The 14,176-nt window shown below is 40.0% G+C and overlaps 2 protein-coding genes across 2 annotated transcripts in view; both read left to right on the forward strand.

The window, feature by feature from the left end:
* Positions 1-557: 557 nt before the first annotated feature.
* Positions 558-2,922, forward strand: LOC104947347 (histidine triad nucleotide-binding protein 3-like). The gene is made up of 5 exons (XM_010773340.1): positions 558-723; positions 1,511-1,628; positions 1,948-2,017; positions 2,511-2,637; positions 2,766-2,922. The coding sequence occupies exons 1-5, from the start codon at positions 622-624 to the stop codon at positions 2,889-2,891; spliced, it is 543 nt and encodes a 180-aa protein (XP_010771642.1). The 5' UTR covers positions 558-621; the 3' UTR covers positions 2,892-2,922.
* Positions 2,923-3,076: 154 nt separating this feature from the next.
* ppp1r13bb (protein phosphatase 1, regulatory subunit 13Bb) overlaps positions 3,077-14,176 on the forward strand; it is a 34,545-nt gene continuing 23,445 nt past the window's right edge. Inside the window, exons 1-3 of the mRNA XM_010773342.1 lie at positions 3,077-3,089; positions 6,486-6,945; positions 7,185-7,321. Of these exons, the coding sequence (XP_010771644.1) occupies positions 7,313-7,321 (9 nt within the window). The 5' untranslated portion in view covers positions 3,077-3,089; positions 6,486-6,945; positions 7,185-7,312. The remainder of the gene's footprint in view (positions 3,090-6,485; positions 6,946-7,184; positions 7,322-14,176) is intronic.

Consider the following 14,176-nt stretch of genomic DNA (forward strand, 5'->3'; position numbering starts at 1 on the left):
GTCTATGGGTGTAGATGACCCCGAGCCATACGCGACAACGACTGTGATTCAGTGTCCTCAGCTGTTTAGTCTATCTATTGAAGAATGTTGATTATTACACTCTGAACTAGTTAAAACCTCGAGCTACAGGAGGGTTCTTCAGAATTTATTGTTTGTGGCATCTCTCAACCGTGTGGTCAACTCGTGGCCCGTGACATGTCTTGTGAATTCTCCGGCCGAAGCTTCAAATAAACCATCAGTGTTTGACATCTGGCTCCAGCTCTCCTTCGTGTTTGAGTCCTGACTCCAATTGCTTCAGAAGTTTCCCCCACACATTTCATTACATTTATTCCTCTATAATGTCACTCTATTTGTTTATTTCGGTTTAAACAAGCCAGTAAAAGATTTGAAATATTGTGTTCAAACGGTTCAAACCGTGTATGATGTGAGGATTTATGGAAACAAGATTGAGTAACATGTCTTCGTAAATATAGACGATCTTTGGCCCACATACAGCCTGGGCAGAGCCCTAGAGGGCTCTGAGCCTGGGTAACCAGTAGATGGGCGGGACTTCGCCTCTCTATCATAGGTTGTGTTTACCGGCAACGCGTTATGAAGGAAACAACAAAGACCATCTGAAAAATGTTGGGAAACAACTCAAAGTTAACTTCAGAAAGCGATGAAACTTGCATTTTCTGTTTGATAGCAAACGGTCAAGACAAAGAAACACAAGTCATCAAAAAGGTAAGATCCTTAAAGTTGTAACGGCAGGTAAAGCTCACCTCTATTGCATTACACCATTGTATCAACAATATAAGGGTTTAAATACCGTTTGGTTATCCTTCAGAAGTCTTTAAATCAGGAAATGGCAACAATGGAGATGTTAGAGTCAGACTCATTTTGTGCCTTTCATCATAGCGGAAGCAGTTGACCTTTTTCGGTCTGGATATTTACTCTCGTTTTAATAGCCATGAAATTGTTGAAGTCTGAGGTAGGCCTACACACAAAATAAAATTATTAAAGGTCAACGTCTCTACATTTCAGAGAATGGATAATTATGCAGTGGTTAAAAATACATGTCATTATTAGTTTTGCTAGTTAAGAAGAAACGTCTACATTTTTACAAAGGTTATTAGGCATCTGAATAATGATAATAAACTTTATTTTATATAGCCCTTTTCAAGAAGACAAGGTACAAAAGTGATCTACAAGAAATAAACGTCAGACAAATAATAATACAAACAATTTAAAAGTGATATAACTTGAGCAAAGAAACTACAAAATGGTAAATAAAAAAATTATAAAAAAGTACAATAAGTTAGGTAAAACAAAATTAAATAAATAACAATGCATTTTAAGAATAGACTTAACAGATAAAGGGTCCAGTTTTGGCCACAAACACGGCAAAAACACGTTGTTGTTCCAGAGAATGGGGGCCCACAATAATACATCTGAGTTTTATCCATGCTGCATTCATTGGCTGTAGGTTAATGTGTGTGTTTTGTATCTGTTATTCCTTCCTCTCTGACAGAACAATGAGCTGGTGTGTTTTAGAGACATTTACCCTGCTGCTCCTCACCACTACCTGGTTGTACCCATTCAGCACATCCACAACTGCTTCTCGCTACACAGGGGAAACGTTGATCTCGGTCAGTCATAAGATCACTAAAAGCTAATAAAAAGCTCTGCAAAAACACGGAACCTCTATTTCTCCTGACCTGCTGTCCCTTACTGCTTATAGTCACACTACTACAGCTTCTACAAATAAAGCTGCAAAGACTCTTACTATACCTTTAGAGCTATTTAGGTGTTATGAGACTGCTGCTGAAAGTATTTCCACAACTGATACTGCAACTTCCGCATTTACTTTTAAACATCTGGATTTACCTTATCCTTTATTTGAGTTCATCTTATTATGGGGCTCCCTAATAGTGGTATAACTGAAGTATTGTAACTTGTATCCAACAGTTAAGAGGATGGCTGAAATGGGGAAAGCTGTGCTACAAGACCAAGGGATCACTAATATGGAGGATATAAGGTAGGAAGAACGGTCGTGTGTGTGTGTGGTTGTGTGTGTTTGACCTTCAATAAGCACAAAGCTTAAAGGAATATCTTGTGGAAAGTTAAATGACATGATTGATACTACATATCTGGATGTCAGGCATAAGACTATGAGTTTAGCACAAAGAGTTAAACCGCTAACCTGGCTCCAAACAAGCATTCTATCTCCTTTTTTTTTTTAAATGTATATAAAGTGCAAACAAAATAATCCAGCATCTACGCCAACAGCAATCTGTTGTTTTTTCCCTTTTTCATAAGGTTAAAACTAATAAGAAATAAGAAACCAGTGAGCTCTAGAGGAATATTTTGTTGTTGAAATGCACCTTTAAGCTCAATTCCGACTATATGGTTGTAGCTTAAAATGTTAAGAGAGGTGGAAATACTCACTCTGTCAAAAGGTTTTTGTTATTTTAAGTTTTTTATGAATTTATTAAAATGTTTCCTTTACATTTATGTGTTTTCCTACACAGCCTCGGCTTCCACCAACCTCCCTTTACTTCCGTCGGTCATCTCCACCTCCATGTGCTCGCTCCTCGCAGCCAAATATACCAACACTTGATGTATAAGTTTATTCCAAAGACGGACAATTTTGTTACGGTGAGAGGCTCAATGGCTAAATATGAGACGTTAATGTTACTCAAACACTTACAGTATATTGACTATTTTCTTTGAACTGGACCCTTTATGCCCTTGCACTATCTAAAAGAATATGTTTCACTTTACAGGAAGAAAGTCTCCGGAATCGTATTAAGGATAAAGCTTCCATAGTAAAGGGAGAGTGGAGTGGACTGTATAAACTATCAAGACCATCCATCTTCTCCCGCTTATCCGTGGTCGGGTCGCGGAGGTAGCAGTTCCAGCAGAGAGCCCCAAACGTTCCTTTCCCTGGCCACATCAACCAGCTCTGACTGGGGGATCCCAAGGCGTTCCCAGGCCAGGGAAGAGATATAATCCCTCCACCTGGTCCTAGGTCTACCCCTTGGTCTCTTCCCAGCTGGACGTGCCTGGAACGCCTCTCTAGGGAGGTGCCCAGGTGGCATCCTAACTAGGTAGGTGCCCGAACAACCTCAACTGGCTCCTTTCGACGCGAAGGAGGAGCGGTTCAACTCCGAGTCCCTCCTGGATGACCGAACTTCTCACCTTATCCCTAAGGGAGACACCGGCCACCCTGCGGAGAAAACCCATCTCGGCCGCTTGTATCCGCGATCTCGTTCTTTCGGTCCTTCAAGACCATTTTTTGTAAACCCTAACAACCTGTCCTTCACTGCAAACATCGCTGCAACAACCCGCTACTGCAGATTCACTCTTTACAACATCAGGAGGATACGTCCCCTCCTGACCCAGAAAGCGACGCAGCTTCTGGTCCAGGCTCTCGTCACGCCTAGACTACTGCAACTCCCTCCTGGCTGGTCTACCTGCATGTGCCATCCGACCTCTGCAGCTCATCCAGAATGCAGCGGCTCGTCTGGTCTTCAACCTTCCAACATTTTCCCACACCACNGCAAACATCGCTGCTACAACCTGCTGCTGTAGATACACTCTTTACAACATCAGGAGGATACGTCCCCAGCTGACCCAGAAAACCGCGCAGGTTCTGGTCCAGGCTCTCGTCATCTCACGCCTAGACTACTGCAACTCCCTCCTGGCTGGTCTACCTGCATGTGTCATCCGACCTCTGCAGCTCATCCAGAATGCAGCGGCTCGTCTGGTCTTCAACCTTCCAACATTTTCCCACACCACGCCGCTCCTCCGCTCCCTTCACTGGCTTCCAGTAACTGCTAGAATCCACTTCAAGAGACTGGTACTTGCGTACCATGCTGCGAATGGATCTGGCCCTTCCTACATCCAGGACATGGTTAAACCGTACACCCCAGCACGTGCACTCCGCTCTGCATCAGCCAAACGGCTCGCTGCACCCGCACTGCGACGGGGACCCAAGTTCCCATCAGCAAAAACACGTTGGTTTGCTATCCTGGCTCCAAAATGGTGGAATGAGCTCCCCATTGAAATCAGGACAGCAGAAAGCTTACACATCTTCTTCAGACTGAAAACTCATCTCTTTAGACTCCACTTCGAGCGATAGAATTACTAACAAAGCACTTATATACGAACAAAGCACTTATACACTAATAAAGGACTGGCTTATCTAAAGCCAGTTGAGTAGTACTTGAATTGTTTTAGCTCTATGAAACCTGATGTACTTATATGATTCTGTTTTCTTCAAGTTTGTATCTTCTTGGTCGAATGCACTTATTGTAAGTCGCTTTGGATAAAAGCGTCAGCTAAATGCAATGTAATGTAAACTGAGTGATTTAATGAAATAATGATAATAATAATAGTTTGGTTTAATCAAATGTTTCACCGAATGGCTGACCTCTCGTGAGTAAAGGGCAAACCACGTATCATCAGAGCTCAGAAAGGCTTAATGTTACAATTACTACTGACTATAACCTGCATTTAGTTTTGTTGCCTTTTGTATTTGAATGAATTAACTGTGAACCTGAAAGGTCATGGCACTTAAAGGCACAATGAGTACCGTTTGTCCCTTGTGGTTGTTGTAAATTCAAAGTTTGCTCCTCCTCTCCATGGAGGACATTTGTTTTTGATTGTGTGTGTACGCTTTCTTCATCAATTGAAACAGCTGCTTATACCTTTTGATATTTTCTGTCACAACCTATCTGATTTTAATTGTAATTAAAGGTCTCGAGAAGCTCCAAATAAAGGAATCCTCTCTGACAAAGTCTTAATGGTTTTATTATCCTTGATAATTACCTAATATTAACGACATGGGTCAATGTTTTCTACGGTATTTCTAAGGTGTTTCTCAGTTTCTGTCTGAACACTGTTTGGAGAAAAAAACTCATGAGAATACTGTAGGTAAATGGTTTTATGAAGAAATGTCAATATTTACTTTAAATTGGCAGGGTGTGCATAGATATTTAAAGGGTTCTCAAATGATATAAGATAAGAGTAATGGCTCTTGGCAAAATGCATTTCTGGTTTACATTACAGTGTCACTTCTCTCTGTGCACCACTTGGAGTCACTAGTGTGACTTTCAACTCTCACTTTGTTTTGATTTTATGATCCATAAAACATACAGGCTTTAAAAGCTGAATCTCAACTTTTTTGTATTACTTATGTAAAGATTTGAATGCAAAAATCATAAAACATCATCCTCTCTGACATTATTATGCTACTATAATACTGTGATTCATTTTCAACCTTAACATACAGATATACACACCTTGTCCCTTCAGGGCTGCAAACCATCCTTTTATAATCTTTTTGTCATATGTCTGTAGGGAGATTGAAAAGGGAGCTTTGTGTCATCTTGAGCTAAACTGAGGAAGAAGGTGTCCAAAACTATAACATCCGTCATCAACAGCAAAACATGTCAGAGTCTAGAAGAAGCTGTCATACTTCATTACAAATATATATATCAGTTCTTAGACCAATACTTTTTTTATGTTACTCTAAATCTACAAAAACAGCACAACTTGTTGGCACCCTTTAAAAATGCATCATCCTGCTATTTTCCCTGCAAGATTGAGCTTATTGAAAGCCCCTTGAAACCCAGATCCAGAGGGTTTCATCCTGTTAGGATAAATAAATAAATGTGGCCACATGCATTTGAAGTCTTTTATCTATCAAAATGTTTGCATGTTATCTGGGGATTTTACGGCTGTTGGCTGTCAATACTTATAAAGCCTTCTTTAATCAAGTATGAGAACAAATCAGGAATTTTCAGGTCATTTATTTAATATCCCTTAAACCATTGTTGACAGAAAATAGGAATATGCCACCTAAAAGCACAACATGTGATATGAGAATGAGGAGAAAAAACAAGAAGGAATTGGATGTTAGATGGGTAACATCAAGTTAAAAGTGTGGTCCAACATTAGTTCTATTTTTTCAAATAATCAGGCAATAATAATATGTTTTATTTCCCTTCATTCAAACATTATATAACCAAACATTAACTTCAGGGGTTCATAGGTACTTATACAGAGTTAAAAAAAAACTAAATAAATATTAAAAAAGAAAGAAACTAGTGAAAAAACGGTAACATTTCAAATTAAATATTAATCAAATACACATTTGGTTTTGATTGCCTTCTTTTAAAAAAAAAAATGTTTTAATATCTTTGATAGTGGTGCCTTACTGTTGTAAATCTAGGTATGAATGTGCAAAATTTGGTTTAGAGTCAGTCCATATCTTCTTGTGAATGTTCCCAAAAATAAAATCAGGCCTAGTTGTATAAATAAGACAATATTTGTATAAAATCCATCACCTTTAAAGTGTATATCATACTGAAGTTGTATTGTTTGTCCTCAACATGAACCCACACATTTTGTTTGTACAAACAATGATAAAATAAATGACAAATTGGTTTATCATGTAAAATAATTAATACATTTATTTCTCTCTTTTTTTGTAAAAGCAGTAACACTGTCACCTGCAGCTGGTATCCTGGCTGGTGACGTCAGATTCTTGACGTCTCACGTCGACCTGACGCTGTGCTGCTGCGGTGAAGCCCCGCCCCTCCCCCCGTCAACAACTGGACTCCAGCTATTTGTAATTTCACTGCTAGCCTGCTAACGATGATTCATTGCGTTCGAAAAAAGCCAATTTAACCTAATCTGGGGGACATTTATTTTTCTGTCGTGTGCTTGCAACATACTCCATCGATAGCTGGTGCCGATGTGCATTAAATGTGAGCCAAAGGGCCGACGAGAGCGGTGATATCTTGTGGCTCACCGTCCTTTAGCCGCCTCGGAGAGCAGCTACTACTAGCACCTCCGGAGAGAGTTAGCTGGCTGACAGCTGGCTCGGCTAGCTACGTGCCTTCAACAGTAACGTAGCTAAGATTTACTGCCCGAAACAATGCATTCTCTCTGACATTGGTGAGTGTATTTAATGTGTTGGGCTTTAGTATTATCAAGTTTGTGCATGTCATTTGATTTTAAATCGCCTCAGCGTTGCGTTGCGAGCTAACAGCCAGGCTTGTTTGTAGCAGCAGCTGCACGAGCCACGCCTGGGCCATTTAAATTGCACGTCTGTGGCTGATAGCATTTGCTGCTGTTTTTCCTCCCTGCTCAGTTTTAGAGCACTATATTCATTCAGCTTGTTTTGGGGTTTACAGAGAGGACTGATGCCCAGTTGGTTGACACATTGGAGTAACTAAAACTAGCTAAGGTGCCATTGAAGATAACAGGGTGAGCCGTCATTACACCTGCCGATGCGCCCCTGGTTCTGATCAGAGCTGCCAATATGATGCCGGTAAGTCCACTCACACCCTGCACCTCTGGCATTTAAATGCAACTTATTGTTCCTTTATTATGTCATGATATATGCCAAGACCATTTATTATTATTTTTAAGGTACATTTTAAATTCATGAATAAACCTCTGCCTGATGTTGCGCAAGATAAACAACAAACAAAAAGATATGCATGAATAAAAATGCATCTCTTAAAACAGGGCTTACTCAAATCAAACATATCTAGAAATGAAAACAATGTAGGCACTTTCTTGTCTTTCCAAGGGTGCAGGTTTAACCTTAAAGAATATATACATTTACTTATAAAAATAAATGTTGTTCATAACATTTTGAGGTGTTATGCAGTAATAGGAATAGTTCCACATGTTGTTATTGCTATATAGCATTTGGGGGTCTTCATTAACAATTTGATGATTAACCGATTTAAGATGAATAGCCTAGTATTACACTCTGACTCTGTGCAGTCGTACATCTCACAAGTTCAAGCAAGATTCATATCTGTCCATTTTCCTTTCCCTCTGCCACCCAACTAATCTGTATCTATCCCAGAAATAAAAAAACTGTACTTCTTCTAGTACCTAATCTTTTGTCATCACTTCAGCTGATTTCCTTTCTGGACTTACATTTTTCATGTTAATGGTTACAAGGCCCCTCGGCAGGAGACATTTAAACAGGGCTTGGCATTTGGTTTGTGTTTTAACAACGCTGAATAGAATACATTTTCCTGCAATTATATGCATTATTGATTTACACTGCTGTACATCGGGACAGGTTTACTGTACACCAGGTACTATTGTCTCTATAATAATGCATTTGTGTTGAATAACGTTGCTTCGTTCTTGCATGATAAATGAAGTAGAACTCGTTTCCATCTGTTGTTTTCCCTGGTGTTATCGTACAAGACGCTCTGTGACAAAGAGTAGAATACCTGAACGGCAACACTATAGGAGTCATGCTTTGTTGAGACTTCTTTTGTTATCTGTCGTGCTGAGAATGCTGTGGTGTATTGTGGGTAAAGTGATAGCAGCCTCTTTGGCCTTCAGGGAGTGTGAACATGAACTCAGACGCAGGATAAGTTTACTGCAGGTTTAGTAAGGTTTTGTCGTATATGGAGGCGATTCTTGGCCAGGGAAAATACAGTATCACGGTGACACTTGAGAGTTTTCAGGAGTACAGGACGACAGAGAAGCTACTCGGTATTCACTGTAGAGTTCTCAGGGGGGACTGCGATGGTCGCCTCTGTAGACGTTTGTACCCTGTGGCACCAAGGGGCGATCAGAGTCAAAGAGCCAGTGGAGCAGGGAGGCAGCCCCGCACTCGGGTCTCGCGTGACTCGGGCAGCCAATGAGACGTCGGGAGATCTAGGTCTGTGTGGCTGCGTCCACTAATGCTCTGTTGTTGAGGGGAAACTTCGGAGCTGAGTAGATTGTCAAGTGGCATTAATCTCACACAGCGAGCCGGGCAGAGCATGACTTACAGGAAAACGTAAACATTGCATCTTGTTGTCGCTTATACTATTTTTGGGTGGTATTCGTGAGCTTGTTCTAAAATGACATCAGCTCAGCCAGAAGGCACTCCCTATTAAACAGTCAAATGCCATAAATTGAATATGACTTAATGTCAGACCCTTTTTGTCAAACTTCTAAAAATAGTCATTTTTTGATTTATTAAACAACTCTCTCCTGTTTAAAAAGGCTAGATCTCCTTTTATATTGGTTGAATCAATATGCATTATTAATTAGACTCTTCCCCTCATGGACATTAGTCAGCTTTCAGTCAGGGACAGGGACACATCCTTTTTTTGAAAGAGTAGATGACATCTTCTTTGTTCCCATGCCCTGTCCAGGTTTATAATTTCAATGGAAGTAAGAAGAGCATTTATTTTCTGAATAGTTTTCTATGAGGCTTTCAGTTTATTCCACATCATTACCTCATCTTGCCTCTATATGGTTCATTAACATCTTGAGTGTTTGGGATATTTTGCTGCACGAAATGTGGTTTCTATATTAGTCAAAAATGTCAAAGGCAACCTCCTCATGTCCCACTCAATAGCTGTCTTGGATTGAGCTATGATTAAGCTATTTGTGTGTCATGCATAATCCTGACCATAGTGTATGTGCTCTACTAGTTGTTTCACACAATTCAGCTTGTGTTTAGTTTCATTTATCTTGCTGTGCTACTGTACGGTTTTTCTCTGGCATAATATGAGTAGATACGTTTAGAAGTGGACTCCATCTTTATTTCATTGCAATGTCTTCAATCGTTGCATTTGTGGACGTTTTCAGTTCAAGTCCTTTGCTGTCAGGAAGCAATATTCTGCGCTTGATCTTTCTTTATTCATCATAGGTATACCTCCTCTTTAATAGTAAATGAGTGACAGGATTTGTGAAAGAAAATGACTGTTTGATTCATCCTGCTGGAGATGAAGCCAGCCAAGCATCCACTCTCCCTCTCAGGAGTTAAATGATAAAAGCCCCCAATCTCCTGATGATGCCCACAGGAGCATCAGGCTGAAGCAGAGTCCTGCACGGGTCTGATTTTCAAGACCCGCACCCGCGACCTGCAATACCGGACCCCGACCCGCTACCCGCACATATTGCCAATTAGATCCGCAACCTGACCCGAACCCGCATATATATGAGCAGTGAAAACGTGCAATTATTAAAACACGCAGTCGCATATTTGTCTCAAAAAGCGTGAGATGTTGGTTATTCTCTCCATCTAGGATGACACCAAAAGCCTCCCAGACGTTGGATTTCGCTCTTGAGGAAGTGTTATTGAAAATGCTGTATTCTCCGCTAGAGAGCTTCACCTCAGCCATTTCGAATGTGGCGCGCTCAGCAGCAGATTGATGCGCGGGGGAGAGGTCTGAGGATTTAAACATTAAACTAAATTATTATTATTTTAATATATTTATTATGCAACACCAGCGACCCGACTCGCATCATCTTTGTTTTACCCAGAAAAAAGCGTTTGAAAAAATACCACCCGCGAATCACCTTTTTTGCGGGTCACCCGTCGGGTACCCGATGCAGGACTCTGGGCTGAAGGCACGCTGTATGTTTCTATACATGTACAGCTAGGCCTGTCGCAGTTATTGCATAATCGCCTGATGGGGATTATTTGAGCTGACTGCGATCATTTTACTGTTGATTCCCATATAAAGGAATTTGAAGCTAATGGTATCAATGTGGCAACAAATATAAAGCAATAAGGTTCATATCTATTATGAAATGGATGGATGGAACTAGATACAGCGTTCAAAGCAGGGTTTGGTTTCGAACTACCCTGATCTGCAGAGCAAGCTCACTAACAGGAAGGAAAATAACTCTGCATCCAGTATTTTACAACCTTTATGATTTAATAAGAGATATTTAAGTGTTCTTACTTGGAATGTAATTCACCTAAAAAAGAAAAATGGCTTCTGACTTCTCCTTCCCTGTGGAAGTCAATGGTAAACGGATTTCAGGCTCCATAGCATCACGTGATGAACACATTAGTTCTGTGGACTGAAGCAGATAATACATGTATGCTGAAGTTGGTAGTATAGGTTAAAGTTAGTCTCCAAACCCCTTCTTTGTGACATTATAATTGTTTGGTATAAACTAACAAACAAGACAATATTTATTTAATTGCAATTATTTAATAATCATCACTTAAAATGTCATCATTGTGACGCCCTGTGTTCAGCCAACATGGAGAGTAAGAATGATGTTCTTCCTGCCTCATCATAGTGTCCTGAGCGTCTTGCCAGTCAGAGCTGCAGCCAAAGTATTCTCATTAGCACGGAGTCGTTGGTGTTGCAGCCACTGGCACAACACAAGGACTTCTTTCCAATCGAAGGACTAGTGGGCACCTCCCGGTCCCTCTCTCTCTTTCTCTCCTTTACTGTTTGTTTCCCTCTTGCTCTCTCTCTTCCCCTCCCTCTCCGAATTACACATACAGCAAGTGTTTCTTCCTCCCAAGTCTCCTCTGCAGCACTTTACAAATGCACGCACCGCTGTCGGTTTCAGAGGTCTGCTCGGGATGGCATAACAATTAAGTCTCATGCCTGCGAGAGCGGCAGTGCTATGATGAAGCGGTTTGTCGCTATAGTGTTACGTGGCCTTGTTAGCATCTCCAAGGAAAATCCCATTTGGGCAAAGGAATACCACCGGCCACCAAAGAAGGAGATCAGGAGGAAACGGAGGGCAGTGAAGAGAGCCACAACCATGGGCAGACGCAACTTAGTGCGGGCGGTTGGTATTCCTCCAGGGGTCAGAGAGCTGGATCACTGGAGTTTGTCTTTTCTACGCTGTCACCATCTGAATGCTTATTCGCAGGATGTAGTGGTTTCTATTTATGTGACAGAGGTTTAGCTTAGAATATTCAGTATTGGCTTTTAATGATTAGTTTTCAAATAGGCCCACATTTGCAGTCAAGTGATTATTTTGGTGTTCTAAAAAAGAAGGAAACTAAAACAACCCAGTTTTTTTTATAACTGCATCTACTAGTTGACTAAGTGGGTCGTCGATCAACAGAAAATAAATGATAATTGATCATTTTCATGCAAAAATGGCAGGAAATGTTGTTGAGATTTTTACTTTTTTTCAGTTTTGTATCATAGCAAAAGTGAGTATTTATATGCTTAGGAATGACAAAACAAGACTTCACCTTGGACTTTGAGAAACTAGGTTAGACTGTTTTTTTTTAAATACTATTTTTAAGACATTTTACATTCAATGAACCAAATGATTGTTGGTTAATCTACAGAATAATCTGCAGATTAATGAAAACAATGATCAATCGCAGCCCTATTTATTTATTTATTTATATATATAGTTTTATTACTACAATATTTCATAACATGTCTTGCCTATAATATTTGACTGAACCATAGTGTAGTCATTAATGTGAGTACGGATGCACCAAAACTAATTCCAATAGTGGCTTCATTGTGATCTGTATTCAAACCGATGTTGTTATTGGCCTCACTGTTGTTGTTGTTTTGTGTTCATTATTTGTCTTCCTATACTATGTTGTCTCTTATTATGCAGCTGGTAGCTCTCCAATTTCCCTGGGGGATTAGCAAAGTAATTATCCATCAGTAATATGTAGGCATAACTAGTCCCCAGCTTACTTTCATTTTCTCCCCATGTCCTTTTTTTCTGTTAATGCTCTTCCAGATAGGGTCCCAAAAATGACATCCATTACTCGTCATAGAAGGATGTTATGGGCGAACAGTATTTTTTAAGATTGCCACGACTACAGTATCACTTTATCATACATCCAGTTGTTCCTGAATTTGCCAAAATCTCAGCTTTCAGATTCATAATAGACTAGAGTGAAGTCGCAGAGGCTCCGAAGCACGAGTGATTTATAATGTTTCAGTTAGGCTGCTGCAGAAAATGTCCATGAATCACTCGGCTGCATTATTACAAAGGGTGAGTCACTTTGTCTCCGAGGAACTCCCGGAGTTATAATCTATACGTAGCCCAGACAGTAACTGAACTTAAATATTAAATGTCATACTCTGACAGTCATTGTAGCACTAAATATACCCTGAGGGCCCACATACAGACGGTTATGCATCAAGGAAACTACATCGCACTTTGAGCACCTTAAGTGATAAATTAAGTATTTCTACACACTTAACAGAGTAAGGTGTGTAAATGTCTGTGGGTTTTGGCCAATTGATTTGGTTTGGCATTGTAGACTCCAATTTGAATTGTGAACCATGTGTAAACTTGACATAGAGGCATTTGGATATTACTTTTTCATTTGAAGTCTTGATTACGTGGTTTTCTTTGACTTATTCTGGAACTGTTTCTCGGCTCAAATCTGGATTTTCTCTTTTCTACTCTGTTTACTGACAACCAGCTAAACTCACATCTCAATGAACAAACTCAGTCTTTTCAAACACAGCCAGCATTTTATTTCATTTTGAACATCCATTTCATTGGCTTTGTTATGTACGAGCTACGTCGCACTTTGCATCGGAGCACCTACTAAGTGGGCGAGGTGTAAATGCCTGAATTGAAGTTGATACATTACATATTTGTACACACTTCACAGAGTAAGGTGTGTAGTGGTCTGTAGGTTTTGGCCAATTGATTTGGTTTGACATTGTGAACCATGTGTAAACTAAGTTGATAACAGAGGCCTTTTGATATGACTTTTTCATTGAAGTCTTGATTACGTGGTTTTCTTTGCATTATTCTGGAACTGTTTCTTTACATTGTGCAAAAGCTATGCAAGTTAAAAAGCAAGCTACTGGAAAATAAGAAATCTGGACTCTCTACTCTGTTTACTTAAACTAAACCCGCATCTCAAATGCATGAAGGTCATGATAACACTCAGTCTTTTCAAACACAGCCAGCATTTTTATTTCATTTTGAACATCCATTTCAAACTCTTGGCTTTGGTATGAAGGTACTCTCCATTTTGGCTCTCTGCACTTTATTTTGTGAGCTCGTCACTGTCCAATGAAACAGGAAGGCACACCTCAACCCCCGAGAGTGAAACAATGAGAATCTGGCAGAAGGGAAACACATCATGTCGATGTTCTGTAACACTGCATATAAAGAGGTTTATATTAAACCATTTGGTCTGTTCTCATCTCCCAAAAACATTTAATAGCAATAAAGGGAAAGTTAATTTGTGCAGGTTGAACGAAGGCAGATGGGAAACTGGCTGCAACTGTAATTCAACTGACTGTCCTTGAACACGACAGTTTATGGCATAACTTCTTTCTTTTTCTGTGTATAAAGTACTAGAGGACATTTTCCACTGCTCCTCTCATCCTGTATTTTGGCTTTATTTAACCAGAAGCTGATTAATCTCATTCTAGGATCCACAAAGTTGTTTACCCAGAAA

Source organism: Notothenia coriiceps, unplaced genomic scaffold, assembly GCF_000735185.1.
Source record: "Notothenia coriiceps isolate Sejong01 unplaced genomic scaffold, NC01 NC01_scaffold00012411, whole genome shotgun sequence".
NCBI lineage: Eukaryota > Metazoa > Chordata > Actinopteri > Perciformes > Nototheniidae > Notothenia > Notothenia coriiceps.